General features: G+C 45.6%; 1 protein-coding gene across 2 annotated transcripts in view; it reads left to right on the top strand.

Moving 5' to 3' along the window:
- The window catches only part of IL6R (interleukin 6 receptor), a 35375-nt gene that overhangs the window by 9243 nt on the left and 2721 nt on the right, over positions 1-23411 (top strand). Inside the window, exons 2-6 of one of the 2 annotated variants that reach the window (XM_077260587.1) lie at positions 5024-5257; positions 6697-6820; positions 17412-17587; positions 18546-18706; positions 20418-20556. In XM_077260587.1, the coding sequence (XP_077116702.1) occupies positions 5024-5257; positions 6697-6820; positions 17412-17587; positions 18546-18706; positions 20418-20556 (834 nt within the window). The remainder of the gene's footprint in view (positions 1-5023; positions 5258-6696; positions 6821-17411; positions 17588-18545; positions 18707-20417; positions 20557-23411) is intronic. The other variant, XM_077260588.1, reaches the window with a different exon arrangement.

Here is a 23411-nt window from a genome sequence, read left to right as displayed (position 1 = left end):
AACGCTAGCTGCAGGGCCTTGCGCTGCGGCGTTGTTATCTCCGTTTGCAGCATCTCGCTTTCCGGCAGGGCCTTGCTTTCCAGCTTCGGAGCGCTGGGACTTCTTTCCTGCTCCGGACCAGATGAGGCTGCCGACAGATGTCTGGTGAGGCTCCTGATAATGGCCTTCTTCCACCCGGCCTCAGTGCTCAGCTGCGGCCGTCGAGGTCGGTCGCTGAGCTCGTCCACTCCGGCCTGCAGGAATTCAGCATCAGCGGTGGAGGCCTGGTTGCGGTGCCCCTCCGGGTGGCTGGGGGAGTCCTCTGCTCCGACCCCACGCTCTGGCTCCGGGTGGCTGGCCATGGCGTCCTCCATGTCGCTCGCTCCTTCTTCCTGGTCCTTTTCCCGCTCTCTCCTTCGTGGGCGGTTTCATTTTCTCTGTCTCTGCCCACCATTGAGGATCAGGAGGCGGATCTCGGCTGCTGACGGACATGTCCTCAAGGGGCCGAGATATTTAGACTGGGCGGCCATTGTCTTTCGCGCTCTTCAGCTTGTTCACGCCCACTTCCACGCCCTTCTTCTTCTCCTGCGCTCTCCTTAGCGCTGTAATGGCGGCAGTTTTGGCGCGAAATTTTAGCGGCAATTGACAATCCACAGTCTTTGCAATAAAGTACAGTCCAAGCACAGTAAATCACAGTTCCAAGGCACACATGACCTGATTCTTCAGGCTTAAGTAAATCCTGTTCGTGACGCCAAGTTGTAGCGCCCCCACACCCGCAGGGCCGAGGGGTACCCGGTACCGGGCCTACGAGTCTCTGCTTCTGGGGGTTGTCACGGCGGCTAGGCCCCGGTCCGTGACCCTGCCGTGGGGCGCACAGTGAATAATAAGTGTGGATGTTGGCGGTGCAGTTGTGGGGTGCAGGTCGCGGTAAATAACGAGGACACCAGGTTGCAGTCTCTTTACCTCTTTACTGGAGATCTCTGAGTCCTCAGTCCAGAATACGGTTCACCAGGCTGCGCAAGTCCGGCCGGTCCAATGGCACCTACAGAGTTCACTTCACAGGTGGAAATCGGTGCCTTCCTTCTTAGCGCTATGTGTTGTAGTCCTTCCCTGCTATGCTTACGGAAAGTACCCCACAACCGTTGTGTCTGTTTCTTAAGTTCCCTCACAACTCGATTAAATGATGTTCTTCTAATCTTCCGTCCCTTCCTGATGTTACAGTTAGAACGGCACCCGTTTGTCGGATAGGCCTGGAGTTCTTCCGGGACCCTAGAGACGCCCCTCTCCCGCAATTGCCTCCCAAGACTTCATAGGTGATATGTGTTAGACAGCCCGCCTGAGACTGACTGTCCTTCCGCTGTTTAGAGTATTGCTTGAAGCTGGTTATTGTAATACTCCCTCGGCGTTCCGGCCACCGGTAGTGCGCCTCAGTAGGGTGTTGCTCCGGTCTTACAGCACGACCCCTACTGGTATTCTCCTATTGCTTGATCTCGTTTCTCACTCAGCACAATCTATCTCGCTTCTAGTCCTTTCTTGGGTCCCGCCGCTTCCCGGAGCTGGCGCGGACCCGTTACGTTCTTTCAATGCCAAGCCTCTGTCAGGATCCCACCCCTGACAGAGACCCTACTGTCTCTTCCTCCACAACACCCTCTGCCACTAGGTGTTGCTTCGTCCAATCCAGTCAGCTTTCTGATCTAACTTCCTGCCTGACCCCCAGTTTACCCACTATGGTGGGGAGTGGCCTAATGAATAGCACCCTTAGCTCCCCCCGGAGGCCCGGCTGTGAAATGTATTGGTGTCTGTGATACCTGATCAGATGAACTCCTTCAGTGCCATCGGACGCACCATAGCTCCCCATAGTGGCGGAGCCACAGTACTGCAACGACCAGGACTCTGGGGCGCTGCATAATGATTACAATTAAACTTTTATATATTATAGATTCATTATCCACCAACTGAAATTTGTCAGGTCTTTTATTGTTTTAATACTGATGATTTTGGCATACACCTCCTGATAACCCAAAAAACCTGTCTCAATAAATTAGCATATTTCACCCGTCCAATCAAATAAAAGTGTTTTTTAATAACAAACAAAAAAACCATCAAATAATAATGTTCAGTTCTGCACTCAATACTTGGTCGGGAATCCTTTGGCAGAAATGACTGCTTCAATGCGGCGTGGCATGGAGGCAATCAGCCTGTGACACTGCTGAGATGTTATGGAGGCCCAGGATGCTTCAATAGCGGCCTTAAGCTCATCCAGAGTGTTGGGTCTTGCGTCTCTCAACTTTCTCTTCACAATATCCCACAGATTCTCTATGGGGTTCAGGTCAGGAGAGTTGGCAGGCCAATTGAGCTCAGTAGTACCATGGTCAGTAAACCATTTACCAGTGGTTTTGGCACTGTGAGCAGGTGCCAGGTCGTGCTGAAAAATGAAATCTTCATCTCCATAAAGCATTTCAGCCGATGGAAGCATGAAGTGCTCCAAAATCTCCTGATAGCTAGCTGCATTGACCCTGCCCTTGATGAAACACAGTGGACCAACACCAGCAGCTGACATGGCACCCCACACCATCACTGACTGTGGGTACTTGACACTGGACTTCAGGCATTTTGGCATTTCCTTCTCCCCAGTCTTCCTCCAGACTCTGGCACCTTGATTTCCGAATGACATGCAAAATTTGCTTTCATCAGAAAAAAGTACTTGGGACCACTTAGCAACAGTCCAGTGCTGCTTCTCTGTAGCCCAGGTCAGGCGCTTCTGCCGCTGTTTATGGTTCAAAAGTGGCTTTACCTGGGGAATGCGGCACCTGTAGCCCATTTCCTGCACACGCCTGTGCACGGTGGCTCTGGATGTTTCCACACCAGACTCAGTCCACTGCTTCCTCAGGTTCCCCAAGGTCTGGAATCGGTCCTTCTCCACAATCTTCCTCAGGGTCCGGTCACCTCTTCTCGTTGTACAGCGTTTTCTGCCACATTGTTTCCTTCCAACAGACTTACCATTGAGGTGCCTTGATACAGCACTCTGGGAACAGCCTATTTGTTGAGAAATTTCTTTCTGGGTCTTACCCTCTTGCTTGAGGGTGTCAATGATGGCCTTCTTGACATCTGTCAGGTCGCTAGTCTTAAGGCCCCGTCTCACATAGCGAGATCACAAGTTTTGTGACGCAACAGCGACCTCCATAGCGATCTCGCTATGTGTGACACGTACCAGCGATCAGGCCCCTGCTGCGAGATCGCTGGTCGTGTCAGAATGGCCTGGACCTTTTTTTGGTCGTTGAGGCCCCGCTGACATCGCTGAATCGGTGTGTGTGACACCGATCCAGCGATGTCTTCACTGGTAACCAGGGTAAACATCAGGGCCGCGCTTAGTAACCCGATGTTTACCCTGGTTACCAAAAAAAACAAACAGTACATACTCGCCTTTCGGTGTCCCTTGCCGTCTGCTTCCTGCTCTCACTGACTCCCGGCCGTACAGTGAGAAGTGAGAGCACAGCAGTGACGTCACCGCTGCGCTCTGCTCTCACAGTACGGCACTCAGTCAGAGCAGGAAGCAGACGGCAAGGGACCTGGACACCGAAAGGCGAGTATGTAGTGTTTGTTTTTTTTGGTAACCAGGGTAAACATCGGGTTACTAAGCGCGGCCCTGCGCTTAGTAACCCGATGTTTACCCTGGTTACCCGGGTGCTGCAGGGGGACTTCGGCATCGTTGAAGACAGTTTCAACGATGCCGAAGTCGTTCCCCTGATCGTTGGTCGCTGGGGAGAGCGGTCTGTGTGACAGCCCCCCAGCGACCACACAGCGACTTACCAACGATCACGGCCAGGTCATATCGCTGGTCGTGATCGTTGGTAAATCGCTTAGTGAGACGGGGCCTTTACCCATGATGGGGGTTTTGAGTAATGAACCAGGCAGGGAGTTTTTAAAAGCCTCAGGTATCTTTTGCATGTGTTTAGAGTTAATTAGTTGATTCAGAAGATTAGGGTAATAGGTAGTTTAGAGAACCTTTTCTTGATATGCTAATTTATTGAGACAGGTTTTTTGGGTTATCAGGAGTTGTATGCCAAAATCATCAGTATTAAAACAATAAAAGACCTGACAAATTTCAGTTGGTGGATAATGAATCTATAATATATGAAAGTTTAATTGTAATCATTACATTATGGTAAATAATGAAATTTAACACTATATGCTAATTTTTTGAGAAGGACCTGTATAATACCGTAATAGCCTGGCTTGTTATACCGCGGATTATAATGTATAATATAATAGCCCAGCTTGTTATACCGCTGATAATAATGTATAATACGGTAATAACGTGGCTCGTTATACCGCTGATTATAATGTATAATACCGTAATAGCCCAGCTTGTTATACTGCTGATTATGATGTATATTAAACCCAATAGCCCGGCTTGTTATACTGCTGATTATAATGTATAATACCGTAATAGCCTGGCTTGTTATACCGCTGATTATAATGTATAATAGCGTAATAGTCCGGCTTGATATACCGCTGATTAAAATGTATAATAAACCTAATAGCATGGCTTGTTATGCTGCTGATTATAATATACTTGAAATAGGTCTGATGCTATCGCATTGGGAGTGCGGTGAAATTAATATCTGTGTATGCTTAGTGGTGCTGACAGGTGCATCGGACATGTCTCACACCGGTTGCGCTTTCCAACATATCTGTTCTATATCATCCCTCTGCGTTTTTGTATTTTTGCGCAGGTGCAAGTGACATACACGTCACCGCTATTGCCACGCATGCGTAGTAACGATGTGGCTGTTAATGCGCCTGCGTGGCAATAGTGGAAACGTATATGTCACTGCGCCTGCGCAAGTGACACTGCCGCGATGCCTTATGGGATACGGGGACAGTGGCCGGAAGTCCCAACTGGCGATTATATATATATATATATATATATATATATATATAGATAATAGCATAATAGCCCAGCTGCTTATTAGAATGTAGAATCCCATAATAACCCAGCTTGTTATACTGCTGAATACAATATCCGTCTCTTCTCTTCCAGCGGTTCCTGAGGACGCCATCTTGGCTACACTCTTCTCTAATGTGAACTTGACGTGTGCAGGTTGTGAAGGTCGAGTGTCCTGGAGCAGTGGAAGCCTACATAGAAGCCAAAGACCACTACACAAGACAGAGGGCAGCCATCTTGTCCTGAGCTCTGTGGCGTATGAGGACGAGGGAAGCTACACGTGTTATAGGGACGATGCTCCTGTGTGCTCTGTGGAGCTGCTGGTGAGAGGTGAGTAGACATCGGGGGCACGTCATCACAGTGCTGGAGATTTAGGGGGAGGGAGACTGGCAACACATTGTTGGAGACTCTGAGGGAGGCGCCATCACAGTGCTGGAGATATTGAGAGGCGGCAAATATATGACCCAAAAGCCAATCAACAAAACCCATAAGTCACATGACATTGGACTTGGAGGCATCTGGAAGTCAGGAAGTTAGTGAGAGGAGACACATGACGGCAGGCACTGCAGATATTAACATTCTACACTAAGCTATATGCAAATTGCCTCTTCATACACTTCACGTGATACACTAAGCTATTAACCGAACCTCACTCAACCTTGTATGTGTGTCCACACAAGAATATTCTACTGAGGTCCACTACTGTACCCACACATGGCCCCCTCTCTGCCCCCAACACAGTATGATGTCCCCACAGTACATTCCCCTCATACACATGTACCAACTGTACATTTCCTGCACTCACTGTATGGTGTCCCCACAGTCTGATGTCCCCACAGTACATTCCTCCACACACAATATGATGTCCCCACAGTACATTCCTCCACACACAATATGATGTCCCCACAGTACATTCCTCCACACACAGTATGATGTCCCCACAGTACATTCCTCCACACACAATATGATGTCCCCACAGTACATTCCCCCACACAGCATGATGTCCCCACAGTACATTCCCCCACACAGCATGATGTCCCCACAGTACATTCCCCCACACAGCATGATGTCCCCACAGTACATTCCCCCACACAGCATGATGTCCCCACAGTACATTCCCCCACATACAGTATGATGTCCCCACAGTACATTCCCCCACACACAGTATGATGTCCCCACAGTACGTTCCCCCACACACAGTATGATGTCCCCACAGTACATTCCCCCACACACAGTATGATGTCCCCACAGTACGTTCCCCCACACACAGTATGATGTCACCACAGTACATCCCCCCCACAAACACTATGATGTCCCCACAGTACATTCCCGTAATACACTATGATGTACCGACAGCACATTTCCCCACACACAGTATGATATCCCCACAGTACATCCCCTCACAGTCTGATGTCCCCACAGTACATTCCCCCACACACAGGATGATGTCCTCACAGTGCATTCCCTCCACACATAATGTGATACCCTCACAGTACATAACCTCCACAGACAGTATGATGTCCCCGGCCCCCGACAGTCCATTCCCTCACACCATTATATGCAGTTGCAACTGAGTCCTGATGACAAACCTCAACCTCCCAAGACAATTTCTGAAATTGACCCTTCTGATATTTGGGAACCACAAAGGCCCTAAGAAGTTAAGACTAATATAGCAATTATTCACAGGATGGGGAGGAGTTTACATGGGGGGGGGGCACTTTCTTATGAATTATTCCTGAGGTCATGTGATTTTCTCCACTCATCCACAGATGAACCTCAAGAAGGCACAAGTCTCTCCTGCTACCACCAACACCCCACCCATAATATCACCTGTGAGTGGAGCCCCACAGTACTACTACACCCATTCTCTACCGCTACCCTCGTAAGAGTCAGGTGAGTGCCCAGGGGCTTAGATATAAAGCTCAACAGAAGGTATCACACATGATAGGATTAGATACACAGCAGCTCAGTAGTGATGTTTGTGATACTCAGCGGCTGTGATGTGTGATACTCAGTGGCTGTGATGTGTGATATCCCGTAGTTGTGATGTGTGATAATCGGAGGCTGTGATGTGTGATAATTGGAGGCTGCGATGTGTGATACTTGGAGGCTGTGATGTGTGGTACTCTGTAGCTGTGATGTGCGATACTCGGTGGCTGGGATGTGTGATAATCGGATGCTGTGATGTGTGATACTTGGAGGCTGTGATATGTGATACTTGGAGTCTGTGATGTGTGGTACTCGGTGGCTGTGATATGTGATACTCGGCTGCTGTGGTGTGTGATACTCAGTGGCTGTGATGTGTGACACTCGGTAGCTGATGTATGGTAGCTTTGATGTATGATATTCAGTGGCTGTGATGTGTGATACTTGGTGCCTGTAATGTGTAATACTCAGTTGTGGTGTGTGTATGACAGTCGACGTCTGTGATGTGATACATTTGGCAGCTGTGTTGTGTGATACTTGGCGGCTGTGATGTGTAGTACTCGCTGGCTGAGATATATGATACTCGACGGCTGTGATATGTGAAATTCGGTGCCTGTGATGTATGATAATCTGAGGCTGTGATGTGTGATACTTGCAGGCTGTGATGTGTGGTACTCAGTGGCTGTGATGTGTGCTACTCAGTGGCTTTGATGTGTGATACTCGGCGGCTGTGATGTGTGATACTCGGTGGCTGTGATGTGTAATACTTGGTGGCTGTGATGTGTGGAACTCGGTGGCTGTGATGTGTGGTACTCGGCTACTGTGTGTTGTGTGATACTCAGCTGCTGTGATGTGTGATACTTGGCGGCTGTGATGTATGATATTCAGTGGCTGTGATGTGTGATATTCGGTGGCTGTGATATGTGATACTCGGTGGCTGTGATGTGTAGTACTCTGTGGCTGTGATGCGTGGTACTAGGTGGCTGTGATATGTGGTACTCAGCTACTGTGTGTTCTGTGATACTCAGCTGCTGTGATATTCAGTGGCTATGATGTGTGATACTCTGTGGCTGTGATGTGTCGTACTCGGCGGCTGTGATGTGTGATAATTGGATGCTGTGATGTGTGATACTTGGAGGCTGTGATATGTGATACTTGGAGGCTGTGATGTGGGGTACTCGGTGGCTGTGATGTGTGGTACTCGGTGGCTGTGGTGATGTGTGATATTCAATGGGTGTGATGTGTGATGTTCGTCAGTTGTGGTGTGTGACACTCGGCGGCTATGATGTGTGATATTCAGCGACTGTGATGTATAATACTCAGTTGTGTTTTGTGTATGACACAACTGTTCCTATCCAATGTATGCTAGAGTTAGGGACAGAGAAGAGTTAACTTTGTGGGCTGTGTCAGCAGCCTCAAGAGAGCAGGAAGCTCCTGCTTCCTGTCAGTAGCCCACCACATTTGCCCTGGGCAGATGTGCAGCTGCAGCCGGGGCATTGCCAGACCCTAGGAGGGGGAAAGAATCTGTTGCACCGGATCTAAGGACTGCAACACGGGCATTGTCAGACCCCAGAATCTGCTGCCCCGGACTAAAGACTTAAAAACCGCAACACTGCCCCAGGACTTTGGAAGGGCCCCCCGCTGAAGCGACTAAAAGCGTCCAGACCCAGCTAGTGGACTACTGCTTGATTTTGGCTACTGTGGCTGTGGTGGGTATGGCCGTGGACAGTGTCAGGGAGAGAGCAGGAAGCCAGTGTTGTATTCCTTTTTTTTTCCAATCACTGTTTTATTAAAGTTTATCCCTGTTGGATCGCAGCCGTGACCTTGGATTTTCATTGCCTGGACTACACTGACTGGGAAGAAAAGCTAATCTGTGAGGGAAGCTGTGTCCGTCCTGTGTTTTCATGTACAAGGGACCGGGGTGTCTGCGGACTGTGTTTTGTGGGTGAACTCGGTCAGGACTACCACCCCGGTCCACCTTGTTACATATAATACTCAGTTGTGTTTTGTGTATGACACTCGACAGCTGTGATGTGTGATACTTGATGACTGTGATGTATAATATTCAGTGGCTGTGATGTGTAATACTCGGTTGTGGTGTGTGTATGACACTCGGAGTCTGTGATGTTTGACACTCGGTTGTGGTGTGTAAAATATAAGGAAAAGTTCATCAGCTCACCCTTGAATTGTCCACAGCAGGTGCAATTATCCACGAAGGTGCATGGAATAATGTTCAAGCCCACATGCAGAATTAATCCATAATTATCCAGCACATCTTCTTGATTATAAAAAAACTTTTTCTTTATTCAATCCTCTTAAAAAGATTGTTGGAGATCAAGACAGAAAGGGATAGCTAATCCCACATGAGAATAAAACAGACAGTTCTACCTGTTGTCTCTGCACCAGGGCTCTGATTTCCTTTTGCAGGACTCTCTGCTCATACGCGTTTTGACCGATGTGTGGGTCTTAATCATAATGAGTAAAAAACAAAGCTCCTGACTTGATATCCTGCTCAAGAGAGGAAATGACATTTGTGAAACAGCTGACGGGTAATCAATGTTAGAACACATACCAATCAATATGGTACACTACACACATAAGAAACCACATATCACATGAAAACCAAAATCCATGGAGAAACATCCCAAAGATTGTCCCTGCATATATAAAAAAATGATTAATAAAAATAACTTAAATCTGTTTTCTGATTCAAACCTAAGGGAGCTCTAGAATCCAGCGTGCTTCCCTTTTATGCATTTCATGCACTATGTCCCATCCTCGGTGTCTTATATTTATTTTTTCAGTTGCAGTAATTTTTAAGGCCGGCGTCACACTCAGCGTATGAAAATACGGTCCGATTTTTACGGCCGTAATACGCAGAAATGTTCCCAAAATAGTGATCCGTATGTCCTCCGTAGGCAGGGTGTGGCAGCGTATTTTGCGCATGTCATCCTCCGTATGTAATCCGTATGGCATCCGTACTGCGATATTTTCTCGCAGGCTTGCAAAACCAACATCTAATGGATTTATGTGCTCAAATGTTTGTTAAAACATATATACAGTATATATATATATATATATATATATATATGTCATTGAGACATATATATTTATATTTAATTCAGCGCTAGATAGCATAAAAGCCGGTAATTCAATTGCCGGCTTTTGCTATCTCCTTCAGAAACCCGACATGGTATGAGACATGGCTTACATACAGTAAACCATCTCATATCCCTTTTTTTTTGCATATTCCACACTACTAATGTTAGTAGTGTGTATGTACAAAATATGGGCCCTCTAGCTATTAAATTAAAGGGTTAAATCGCGGAAAAAATTGTCATGGGCTCCAGCGCAATTTTCTCCGCCAGAGTGGTAAAGCCAGTGACTGAGGACAGATATTAATAGCCTAGAGAGGGTCCATGGTTATTGCCCCCCCCCTGGCTAAAAACATCTGCCCCCAGCCACCCCAGAAAAGGCACATCTGGAAGATGCGCCTATTCTGGCACTTGGCAACTCTCTTCCCACTCCCGTGTAGCGGTGGGATATGGGGTAATGAAGGGTTAATGTCACCTTGCTATTGTAAGGTGACATTAAGCCAGGTTAATAATGGAGAGGCGTCAATTATGACACCTATCCATTATTAATCCAATAGTAAGAAATGGTTAATAAAAACACACACATTATTACAAAGTACTTTAATTAAATAAAGACACAGGGTGTTGTAATATTTTATTAGACTCTTAATCCACCTGAAGACCCTCGTTCTGTAAAAAAGGAAAAATAACAAAACAACAATAATCCCATACCTTCCGTTGTTCAGGTCACGTCACACGATGTAAATCCATCTGAAGGGGTAAAATCATTTTACACCCAGGAGCTCTGCTAATGCAGCTGTGCTCCTGTCTGTAAAACCCCCGGGGAATGAAGGAAAGCAGGGGAATGTCCTGTAGTTACCTTGAGTTGCGGTGAGGCGCCCTCTGCTGGATGTCCTCATATGAACTCGAGCGTGGGAAAATATATATATATTCTATGTGTAGACATTTATTCTACCTATTCTATTCTGTCAGTGTGATTTTACTGTACACCGCACTGAATTGCCGGCTTTTCTAGAGAACACCGCTGCGTATTTCTCGCAAGTCACACGCATGGTCCGTGTGTAATCCATAATTTTTTCGCCCCCATAGACTTTCATTGGCGATTTTTTTTGCGCAATACGGTGACAAACGCAGCATGCTGCGATTTTCTACGGCCGTACAAGACCGTATAATACGGATCAGTAAAATACGGCAGATAGGAGCAGGGCCATAGAGAATCATTGTACCATGTGCAATCTGTATTTTCTGCACCTCTCATACGTCCGTAAAACACGCTAGTGTGACGCCGGCCTAAATCAGACACATCGCCGGAGTGAACATGCAGAAAATGCTTTGAAACACCAGACGAACTGTGCGTTGTATGGTTTTGTGCATCATAAATATGTTCTGATAATCGTTTGCGCAACATATTGCACTCTGCACTTCTCACATGAGATAAGATACACTAAATACGTGCTCCCACAATTCATCATCGATTTTATATTGAAAGTTTCTCCTGTCTGATAAGAAACAAACTGTTTGGTATTGTCCATATACCTGCAAGTTCCACATGTTTTGTGGCTACACCGATAGGAGCCTTTTGTTGCCAACCAATTTGTTTGATCTGCTGTTCTGAAATTAACACTATTCATGTGGTCACTTGGAGACAGTACATTCCCGATAGTCAGACCCCTTTTTGAAACAGATTTTACCCCATTTTCCAATACTTTGACACTACAGGGTCAGTATTTAAAATCAGTAAGTTCTTTTTTACAATAGAAATAATTTGACCGTATTGATTGTTATAAGCGCTAGAGAAAACAATCTGGGAACTAGAGGACTCTACTCTAGATCTATTGCTTTGTAAAACATATTCCTCTCTGCTTTTTTCATCAGCTTTGTTTCAAAGCATTTTCTGCATGTTCACTCTGGCGATGTGTCTTATTTAAAAATCACTCCAATTGGAAAAATAAATATAAGACACCGAGGAGGGGACAGGGGAAAGAAGCACGTTGGATTCTGCGTTTAAACACTACTGTAGAGCTCCCTTAGGTTTGAATAAAAAAACAGTTTTAAGTTATTTTTATTAATTTTTTTTATATATGCAGGGATAATCTTTGGGATGTTTCTCCATGGTTTTTGATTTTCATGTGATGTGTGGTTTCTTATGTGTGTAGTGTGCCTTGTTGATTGGTATGTGTTCTAACATTGATTACTTGTCAGCTGTTTCACAAATGTCATTTCCTCTCTTGAGCAGGATATCAAGTCAGGAGCTTTGTTTTTTACTCATTATGATTAACACCCACACATGGGTCAAAAAGCATAAAGTTTTATTCTCATGTGGGATTAGCTATCCCTTTCTGTCTTGATCTCCAACAATGTTTTTAAGAGGGTTTGAATAAAGAAAAAGCTTTTTATAATCAAGAAAATGTGCTGGATAATTATGGATCAATTTCGGTTGTGGTGTGTGTATGACACTAGGCGGCTTTGATGTGTGATACTTGGCTTTTGTGATGTGTGATACTCGATGGCTGTGATGTATAAGGCTATGTGCACACCAGAGGCGTAGCTAGGGGTTCAGCCCAGGGGGGGGCGAGACATCTGAGTGGGCCCCTGACCTCTGATTACAACTATGGTGATGCACACTAAGGCTACGTTCACACGATCCTTTTTTTCATCCTTTTTTTTTCAGGTCCTGTTTTGAAAAACCGCAGCTAAATTCAGCGCTGATTTTAGCTGCGGTTTTTGATCCTTTTTCTTCTGCGGATTCCACTGCGGGTTTCCAAATGCAGTTTCCTATTGGTGCTGCTGGAAACCCGCAGCGGAATCTGCAGAAAGAAGTGACATGCTACTTCTTTTTTCTGCAGGCAAAACCGCTGCGGATTTGCCTGTGGAAAAAAGGATCGTCGGCACAGCGGGTCCTTTTTTCCATTGGGTTACATTGTACTGTAACCTACATGGAAAACTGCTGCGGATCCGCAGTGCAATTCCGCTGCGGATCCGCAGCAAAAACCGCACCGTGTGAACATAGCCTAATAGTGGACGTAGGAGAACCTCAGCAGATGATCCTGCTTCAACTAAAAAAAAAACATCTCCACAAGACCAATACTGATATTACCACCATATTGTGACCATATAGGGGTAGATACCAGTCCTACAAAGCATACAAGTGATCACAGCACAGTTACAGATGGTGTCTTACCACTGACGTTCTTTCTGATGGAATCGTTCACTTTTCCCGTCTGTTCCATCTGGCCCAGACCGACATGATGACTTCTTCCACCCTGGACTCAGCTGCAGAAATTACAACAAAGACACGTTTCACGTCTCATATTCCAGCCATCACCATCTATTCCCAACCTGCACAAACTCCTCATCCTGCTGATATCATACCCCAATACTGAGCCGCTGCTGCCGTATGTGTCCTTATTACTGCACCTGATACCCCAATACTGAGCCGCTGCTGCTGTATGTGTTCCTATTACTGCACCTGATACCCCAATACTGAGCCGCTGCTGCCATATGTGTCCCTATTACTGCCCCTGATACCCCAATACTGAGCCGCTGCTGCCGTATGTGTCCCTATTACTGTTCCTGATACCCCAATACTGAGCCGCTGCTGCCGTATGTGTCCCTATTACTGCCCCTGATACCCCAATACTGAGCCGCTGCTGCCGTATGTGTCCCTATTACTGCACCTGATACCCCAATACTGAGCCGCTGCTGCCGTATGTGTCCTTATTACTGCACCTGATACCCCAATACTGAGCCGCTGCTGCTGTATGTGTTCCTATTACTGCACCTGATACCCCAATACTGAGCCGCTGCTGCCATATGTGTCCCTATTACTGCCCCTGATACCCCAATACTGAGCCGCTGCTGCCGTATGTGTCCCTATTACTGCACCTGATACCCCAATACTGAGCCGCTGCTGCCGTATGTGTCCCTATTACTGCTCCTGCTGTGTGATACAAATGCAATGCTCCTCATACTGCATCACATAGTAATGCCACCACTGTGCCCTTACATAGTACAATGTCTCCTTTGTGCTCTCACAGTAGCCCCAAACTCTTTACAGGCCCCCAAAGTAGTCCCCACACTGTATATAGGCCCTACACTGTATGATGGCCCGACAGCAGCCTTCAAACTGTATAGTGACCCCTGCGTTAGCTCCCACACTGTATAATGACTCCTGCCTTAGGTCCCACGCTGTGTACCGGCCCCCACATTATTTACCACACTTTATAATGACCCCTTCATTAGCTTCCACACTGTATAATGACCCCGCGCATTAGTGTCCACACTGTATAATAACCCCCGCATTAGCTTCCACGCTGTATAATGGAACCCGCTGTAGCTCCCACTCCTTGGATTCTGGTCACTGTCTGAAATATATGACAAAGACCTAAATAGAAGAAACTGCCAGTGAGTGTGTATAGAGGCCATCATATGTGTATAGCTCCCTGAATGTGTCCAGGTAACCCTAAAGGAATACTCTTGTCTGGAGCTGCTTTGGGGAATATGTTCCTCCTTCACGGTAGTGCAGGGAGATCATGTCTCCCTCTTCTCTACCACAGAGCTTAACTATATCGGCGGGCTGTGCACGCTGCTATAATTAAGTGTAGCATAGCTCCGGGTGGGCCCCTGTGAGCGGTGGGCCCGGGGCGACCGCACCCTCTGCCCCTCTGGTAGCTACGCTACTGGTGCACACGCTGCGGATTTTGCTGTGGATTCGCAGCGGATTTGACGCTGCGGATCCGCAGCAGTTTTCCCAAAGTTTACAGTACCATGTAAAACTATGGGAAAAAAAACCCGCTGTGCACATGCTGCGGAAAAATCCGCGCGGAAACGCAGCGGATTATTTTCCGCAGCATGTCAATTCTTTCTGCGGATTCCGCAGCGGTTTTCAACATGCACCAATAGGAAAGTGCAGTTGAAAACCCGCAGAGGAATCCGCAGAAGAAACCGCGATGAAATCCGCAGTGAAAACCGCAGTGGTTTTGCACTGCGGATTTTCCAAATCCGCTGCGGAAAAATCCGCAGCAGAATCCGCAACGTGTGCACATACCCTAATACTCGGCTGTGCTATGTGACACTCAACGGCTGTGATGTGTGATATTCCACAGCTGTGATTTGTGATACTCGGTTGTGATTTGTGTATAACAATCGGTGGCTGTGATGTGTGATTCTCGGTGGGTGTGATACTCGGCTGCTGTCATGTGTGATACTCAGCTGCTGTGATGTGTGCTACTCGGCTGCTGTGATGTGTGATACTCGGCTGCTGTGATGTGTGCTACTCGGCTGCTGTGATGTGTGCTACTCGGCTGCTGTGATGTGTGATACTCGGCTGCTGTGATGTGTGCTACTCGGCTGCTGTGATGTGTGATACTCGGCTGCTGTGATGTGTGATACTCGGCTGCTGTGATGTGTGATACTCGGCTGCTGTGATGTGTGATACTCGGCTGCTGTGATGCGTAATACTTGGTTGTGGTGTGTGTATGACACTCGGCGGCTGTGATGTGTGATACTCGGCTGCTGTGATGTGTGATACTCGGCTGCTGTGATGTGTGCTACTCGGCTGCTGTGATGTGTGATACTCGGCTGCTGTGATGTGTGATACTCGGCTGCTGTGATGTGTGATACTCGGCTGCTGTGATGCGTAATACTTGGTTGTGGTGTGTGTATGACACTCGGCGGCTGTGATGTGTGATACTCGGCTGCTGTGATGTGTGATACTCGGCTGCTGTGATGCGTAATACTTGGTTGTGGTGTGTGTATGACACTCGGCGGCTGTGATGTTTGACATACTCTGCGGCTGTGAGGTGTAATAATCGGTTGTGGTGTGTGTATGACACTAGGTGGCTGTGATGTGTGATACTCGGCGGCTGTGATGTTTGACACTTGGCGGCTGTGAGGTGTAATAATCGGTTGTGGTGTGTGTATGACACTCGGCGGCTGTGATGTGTCATACTCTGTTTCTGTGATGTGTGACACTCGACGTCTGTGATGAGTGATATTCCGCTGCTGTTATCTGTAATACTCGGTGGCTGTGATGTGTGATACTCGGCCGTTGCTATGTGTTATATTCGGCGCTGTGATGTGTAATACTTGGGTGTGGTGTGTGTATGACACTAGGTAGCAGTGATGTGTGACACTCAGTGGCTGTGATGTTTGATACTCGGCGGCTGTGATGTGTGATACTCGGTTGTGGCTTGTATATGACACTCGGCGGCTGTGATGTGTGACACTTGGCGACTGTGATGTGTGATACTTGGCAGCTGTGATGTGTGATACTCGGCGGCTGTGATGTGAGAAACTCAGCTAGTATGATGTATAATACTCGGTGGCTGTGATGTGAGACACTCGGGGATTGTGATGTATAATACTCGGTGGCTGTGATGTGTGATTCTCGGCAACTGTGATGTATGATATTCAGTGGCTGTGATGTGTGATACTCTGTGGCTGTAAAGTTTGTGATTCTTGGTGGCTGTGATGTATAATACTTGGTTGTGGTGTGTGTATGACACTCAGCGGCTGTAATGTGTGATACTCTGCTTCTGTGATGTTTGATACTCAGCGGCTTTGATGTGTGATACTTGGCGGCTGTAATATGTGAAACTCAGCGGCTGTGATGTGTGATATTCCGCAGCAGTGATTTGTGAATGACAATCGGTGGCTGTGATGTGTGATTCTCGGTGGGTGTGATGTGTGATACACGGCGGGTGTGATGTGTGATACTCGGCTGCTGTGATGTGTGATACTTGGCGGCTTTGATGTGTGATACTTGGCGGCTCTCATGTGTGATACTCGGCGGCTTTGATGTGTGATACTTGGCGGCTGTGATGTGTGACACTCGGCGGCTGTGATGTGTGACACTCGGCGGGTATGATGTATGATATTCAGTGGCTGTGATGTGTGATTCTCTGTGTCTGTAAAGTGTTTGACACTCGGCGACTATGATGTGATACTCAGCAGTTGTGATGTGTAATACTCAGTTGTGGTGTGTGTATGACACTCGGCAGCTGTGGTGTGTGATTCTCGGTGGGTGTGATGTGTGATACTCGGCTGCTGTGATGTGTGATACTTGGCGGCTGTCATGTGTGATACTCGGCGGCTTTGATGTGTGATACTTGGCGGCTCTCATGTGTGATACTCGGTGGCTTTGATGTGTGATACTTGGCGGCTGTGATGTGTGACACTCGGCGGCTGTGATGTGTGACACTCGGCGGGTATGATGTATGATATTCAGTGGCTGTGATGTGTGATTCTCTGTGTCTGTAAAGTGTTTGACACTCGGCGACTATGATGTGATATTCAGCAGTTGTGATGTGTAATACTCAGTTGTGGTGTGTGTATGACACTCGGCAGCTGTGGTGTGTGATATTCGGTGGCTGTGAAGTGTAATACTCGGTTGTGGTTTGTGGATGACACTCGGCGACTGTGGTATGTGATATCTGGTGGTAACGTCTTTACCACTCTTGCAGGGTCTTTCAGCGCCCCCTGTTCTTCCCCTGCACGTATGATGACGGCCACCGGACCTTCTTCTGTTCTTCGCTGTATAATGAAGGAGACTCCAGTAAACAGGTTTTCTTCCTGTGTGTGCACGGCCGCACTGACAGCACCAGAGTTGCGGGCCTGGAGGCTGATGTCAGGGATCTCTGTACGCTCCATTACTATGTATCAGTATGATGGGGGCTGATTATATCCAGTGCTATATGTGACTGTGTCTGGGGGGGCGGCAGTGTATAGTACTGCCATATATTCATGGTAAATAACACCGCCATCTTTATAATAGTGCCATATGGTGTTTTTATAATACCGCCTTCTGACAAATAATTCCACCAATCAGTGTATTTCTAATACTGCCATTCATATAATACCGCCATGCAGTATCTGTATAATACTATAATCCACAAAATACTGCCATACAGTGTCTATATAATACTGTCATCCACATAATGCTGCTATATAGTGTCTATATAATACTGTCATCCACATAATGCTGCTATAAAGTGTCTATATAATAGTGTCATCCACATAATAATACCATACAGTGTCTATACAATAATCCACGTAATGCTGCTATATTGTGTCTATACAATAATGTAATTCACATAATACCACCATAAAGTGTCTATATATTATAGTCATACAATTAATACCAACATACAGTGGGAATATAATACTGTCATCCACATAATGCTGCTACACAGTGTATATATATATATATATAATGCTTTATCATCCACATAATACTGCCATACAGTGTCTATATACTGTAATACAGGCATCCACATTCCACCAAACAGTGTATATATTACACTGTCAGCCACATAATACCACCACATAGTGTATATATAATACTGTCATCCAAATATTGCTGCTACCCAGAGTATATATAATACTGTCAGCCACATAATACCGCCATACAGTGTCTATATAATGCTGTCATCCAAATAATGCCACCATATATCATTACATCATACCAGTGATCCCACTGCTGGTTTCTATGCAGGGCTAAGTAGTGGGATGATCATATTCCACTGATGGTGACCCTGGTGGGCATGGGGGGCACCCCTGTGCTGTGGTTTATCTCTGATCCTTGTTTCTGCCCCAAGTGCAAATCGGTCCCCCTCTCAATGTACAAGTGACTTCAGTGGAGAAGCATCCAAGGAAGCTGCACGTGCTGTGGAGCCGGCCTGAGTTCTGGGAGGAAACCTTCTATGGCCTCAAGTACCAGGTTCTGTACCAAGTGGAGAACTCGCTTCACCTGTCCAATGTGAGTCGCCTCAAAACAAGCCGCACACCCCAATGTTTATAGTGAGACCACTTCTGGAGGCGAAAGCTGACAAAATGCAGGAAACAGCTAGACTCCAGTAACAGCCAAAGCTGCACTCACATGTAGATGTTTTCTGGTTGTATCCAAAGCTGCATCCAGAATTTAGAGGGATTCATCCTATGGTGACTAGAGCGTATGTCATGACATCTGACCAGGGTGGATAAAAATCAATGTTTTTTTAAAAAAATCAAAAAAATCGGATTTTTTTGATTTAAATCGGATTTTTTTGATTTAAATCGGATTTTTTTCAATAAACTGCTTTTTGAGGAAAATATTTTACCATCCAAAGGTTCTTCCATCATGAGATAAAGCTGAGTTGTTTAACTCAGTAGAATAAAGGCTGTATATGTGTAACATTCACAATGCCATGCTCTTCCAGAGGTTTCTGTAGGATTAGTGGGCAGTTTCTCTCCTATATTATCACAGACGCTCGCTTTACTTACGCAGTTCTCAAAACTGAATTTGACTCCGCAGAGGTCCCAGCCTCTTCTTCATGGCAAAAATGTTACAACATGAACAGAGTTGAGAAAAAGACCTTAATCCTATTGTTCTACAAACCTATGAATACAGAATCAACCCCTTCAGTGCCAAGTCCAAGAAGTTAGACAATATGTTTCTGATTGTTTGGAGTGGAATAGATCTGCACAACACAAGAAGAATGTGAATCTAAGTGTTTTGAGGAGGAAGGGCAAGCAGACAAAAAAATGAAAGTGAAACTTTGAGCACAATACTGCAGCATAGCCACAGACAGACAAGTCTGGATCTGTTTGTGTGTACGATCTGAGGTTTATTACATTCTTTCCTTATAATGGCAGCAGGCCGTAAAAGAGACCCAGTTTGGGAATATTTTAATGAAGCTCCTTCGCCTATCGGTAAGGCAGGCATGCGTGCAAAATGCAAACGATGCAACAAAGAGATGCAAGGCCTGGCGGCGTGAATGAGGCAACATCATGAGAAGTGCGGTGATGAAGATGACCAAAGAAACACTTCACTATCAACATCTTCATTTCCCTTCTGGTTGCAGTTTTCATAATGTGATTTCAAACGGCAAACAAGTCCTTGGATATCCTTTTGACAGTATTTGCACTTTGCTCTTGCACCTTTCTTTCCAAGATCTGCTGCTGGCATCTCAACAAAATGAACCCAAATAGGGTCTCTCTTACGACCTGCCATGGCTCACACAGATCACTTATGAAGTTTGATTGTTACTACAGCCAAGTACTGCTGACTATCCAACAAGTTTGGGCATGTCAACTGAATGGAAAAAGAAACTAAACCAAAAGTGAAACCAAGCTAGAAGTGTGGAATTAAAGGGGCAGTATGAACAAAATGTGGAGGCTATTAATAGTTTATACAATTAAGACATGCTGCTTTTAAACACCTACCTATTGCCATATAGTAAAACAAAAAAGATTTTTACTTACTTTGGGGTCCCCCCCTCACCCTGGCGTTAGATCGTTGCCCCTAGTTTCGTCCGTGTAACTATGGGCACACATGCGCACTGCTCTCACTTCTCATTTTAATCGTGATTTATATTAAAAAAAAACCTTTTGATTTAAATCAGTGATTTAAATCATGATTAAAATCATGATTTAAATCGGCGTGATTTAAATCAATCCACCCTGCATCTGACCTTCTATATTTCCATCAGGGCACTACTGCAGACACAAGCTTTGTTATTGATGACGCTGTGATGAGAAGAAAACATCTCATCCGAGTGCGAGCGACTGAGGAATACCAGGAAAATTGGGGATCTTGGAGTAAGGAAGCCGAAGGTGTCCCATGGTCAGGCAAGTCCTCCTTCTACCGCTAGGCTGATTTAAGTGTAAGCTTACCACCAGGGGGAGCTCACTTTGTGTGTGTGTCTGTATATGTATGTGTGTGTATATGTATATATATATATATATATATATATATATATATATATATATATATATATACAGTACAGACCAAAAGTTTGGACACACCTTCTCATTTAAAGATTTTTCTGTATTTTCATGACTATGAAAATTGTAAATTCACACTGAAGGCATCAAAACTATGAATTAACACGTGTGGAATTATATACTTAACAAAAAAGTGTGAAACAACTGAAATTATATCTTAGGTTCTTCAAAGTAGCCACCTTTTGCTTTGATGACTGCTTTGCACACTCTTGGCATTCTCTTGATGAGCTTCAAGAGGTAGTCACCGGGAATGATTTTCACTTCACAGGTGTGCCCTCTCATGTTTAATAAGTGGGATTTCTTGCCTTATAAATGGGGTTGGGACCATCAGTTGTGTTGTGCAGAAGTCTGGTGGATACACAGCTGATAGTCCTACTGAATAGACTGTTAGAATTTGTATTATGGCAAGAAAAAAGCAGCTAAGTAAAGAAAAACGAGTGGCCATCATTACTTTAAGAAATGAAGGTCAGTCAGTCCGAAAAATTGGGAAAACTTTGAAAGTGTCCCCAAGTGCAGTGGCAAAAACCATCAAGCGCTACAAAGAAACTGGCTCACATGAGGACCGCCCCAGGAAAGGAAGACTAAGAGTCACCTCTGCTTCTGAGGATAAGTTTATCCGAGTCACCAGCCTCAGAAATCGCAGGTTAACAGCAGCTCAGATTAGAGACCAGGTCAATGCCACACAGAGTTCTAGCAGCAGACACATCTCTACAACAACTGTTAAGAGGAGACTTTGTGCAGCAGGCCTTCATGGTAAAATAGCTTCTAGGAAACCACTGCTAAGGACAGGCAACTAGCAGAAGAGACTTGTTTGAGCTAAAGAACACAAGGAATGGACATTAGACCAGTGGAAATCTGTGCTTTGGTCTGATGAGTCCAAATTTGAGATCTTTGGTTCCAACCACCGTGTCTTTGTGCGACGCAGAAAAGGTGAACGGATGGACTCTACATGCCTGGTTCCCACATGGGAAGCATGGAGAAGGATGTGTGATGGTGTGGGGGTGCTTTGCTGGTGACACTGTTGGGAATTTATTCAAAATTGAAGGCATACTGAACCAGCATGGCTACCACAGCATCTTGCAGCGGCATGCTATTCCATCCGGTTTGCGTTTAGTTGGACCATCATTTATTTTTCAACAGGACAATAACCCCAAACACACCTCCAGGCTGTGTAAGGGCTATTTGACCAAGAAGTAGAGTGATGGGTGCTACGCCAGATGACCTGGCCTCCACAGTCACCAGACCTGAACCCAATCGAGATGGTGTGGGGTGAGCTGGACCATAGAGTGAAGGCAAAAGTGCAAACAAGTGCTAAGCATCTCTGGGAACTCCTTCAAGATTGTTGGAAGACCATTTCCGATGACTGCCTCGTGAAGCTCATCAAGAGAATGCCAAGAGTGTGCAAAGCAGTCATCAAAGCAAAAAGGTGTCTACTTTGAAGAACCTAGAATATAAGACATAATTTCAGCTGTTTCACAGTTTTTTGTTAAGTATACAATTCCACATGTATTAATCCATAGTTTTGATGCCTTCAGTGTGAATGTACAATTTTCATAGTCATGAAAATACAGAAAAATCTTTAAATGAGGTGTGTCCAAACTTTTGGTCTGTACTGTGTATATATATATATATATATATATATATATATATATATATATATATATATATATATACACACCACCACTAGGGGGAGCTCACTGTATACAGATGTATATACAGCCAGCAATAGGGGGAACTCCTTTGTAAAGATGTATATATGCAGCAATCAATAAAGGGAAATCACTGTGTACAGGTGTATGTATACAGCCACCAATAAGGGAGCTCACTGTGTACCGATGTATATATACAGCCACCGCTAGGGGGAATTCACTATATACAGATATGAATATACAACCACCACAAGGGGAGGCTCACTGTATGCAGATGTGTATCCAGCCACCACTGGGGGGCTCACTGTATACAGATGTGTATATACAACTACCACTGGGGGGAGCTCACTGTATACAGATGTGTATATATACAGCCACCACTAGGAGCAGCTCACTGTGTAAAAATGTATCCATACAGCCACCACTAGAGGGATCTCACTGTGTACAGATGTGTATATATAGTCACCATTAAGAGGAGCTCACAGTGTACAGATGTGTGTATATATATATATATAGTTACCACTAGGTAGAGCTCACAGTGTACAGATGTGTATATACAGTCACCAATAGGAGGAGCTTAAAGTGTACAGATGTATATATACAGTCACCACTAGGTGCAGCTCACTGTGTACCGATGTATATATACAGTGACCAGTAGGTGGAGCTCACTGTGTAAAAATGTAGATATATATTAACCACCACTAGGGAGAGCTCACTGTGTACAGATGTATATAAATATATATATATAGTCACCACTAGGAGGAGCTCACTGTGTACAAATGTGTATACACAGTCACCACTAGTTGGAGCTGTGTAAAGATGCATATATACATTCATCACTAGGAGGAGCTCACTGTGTACAGATGTATATGCACAGTCGACACTAGGAGGAGCTCACTGAGTACTGATATCTATACACTGTCTCCACTAGGGAGAGCTCACTCTATACAAATGTATATATGCACACACCACTAGGGGTATTTCACTTTATACAGATGTATATACAGCCACCACTAGGGGGAGCTCACTGTTAGTTCAGTCCTGGGTATG

The sequence above is a fragment of the Ranitomeya variabilis genome, chromosome 1 (genome assembly GCF_051348905.1).
Source record: "Ranitomeya variabilis isolate aRanVar5 chromosome 1, aRanVar5.hap1, whole genome shotgun sequence".
Lineage (NCBI taxonomy): Eukaryota > Metazoa > Chordata > Amphibia > Anura > Dendrobatidae > Ranitomeya > Ranitomeya variabilis.
This window is presented reverse-complemented; position numbering and strand designations above follow the sequence as displayed.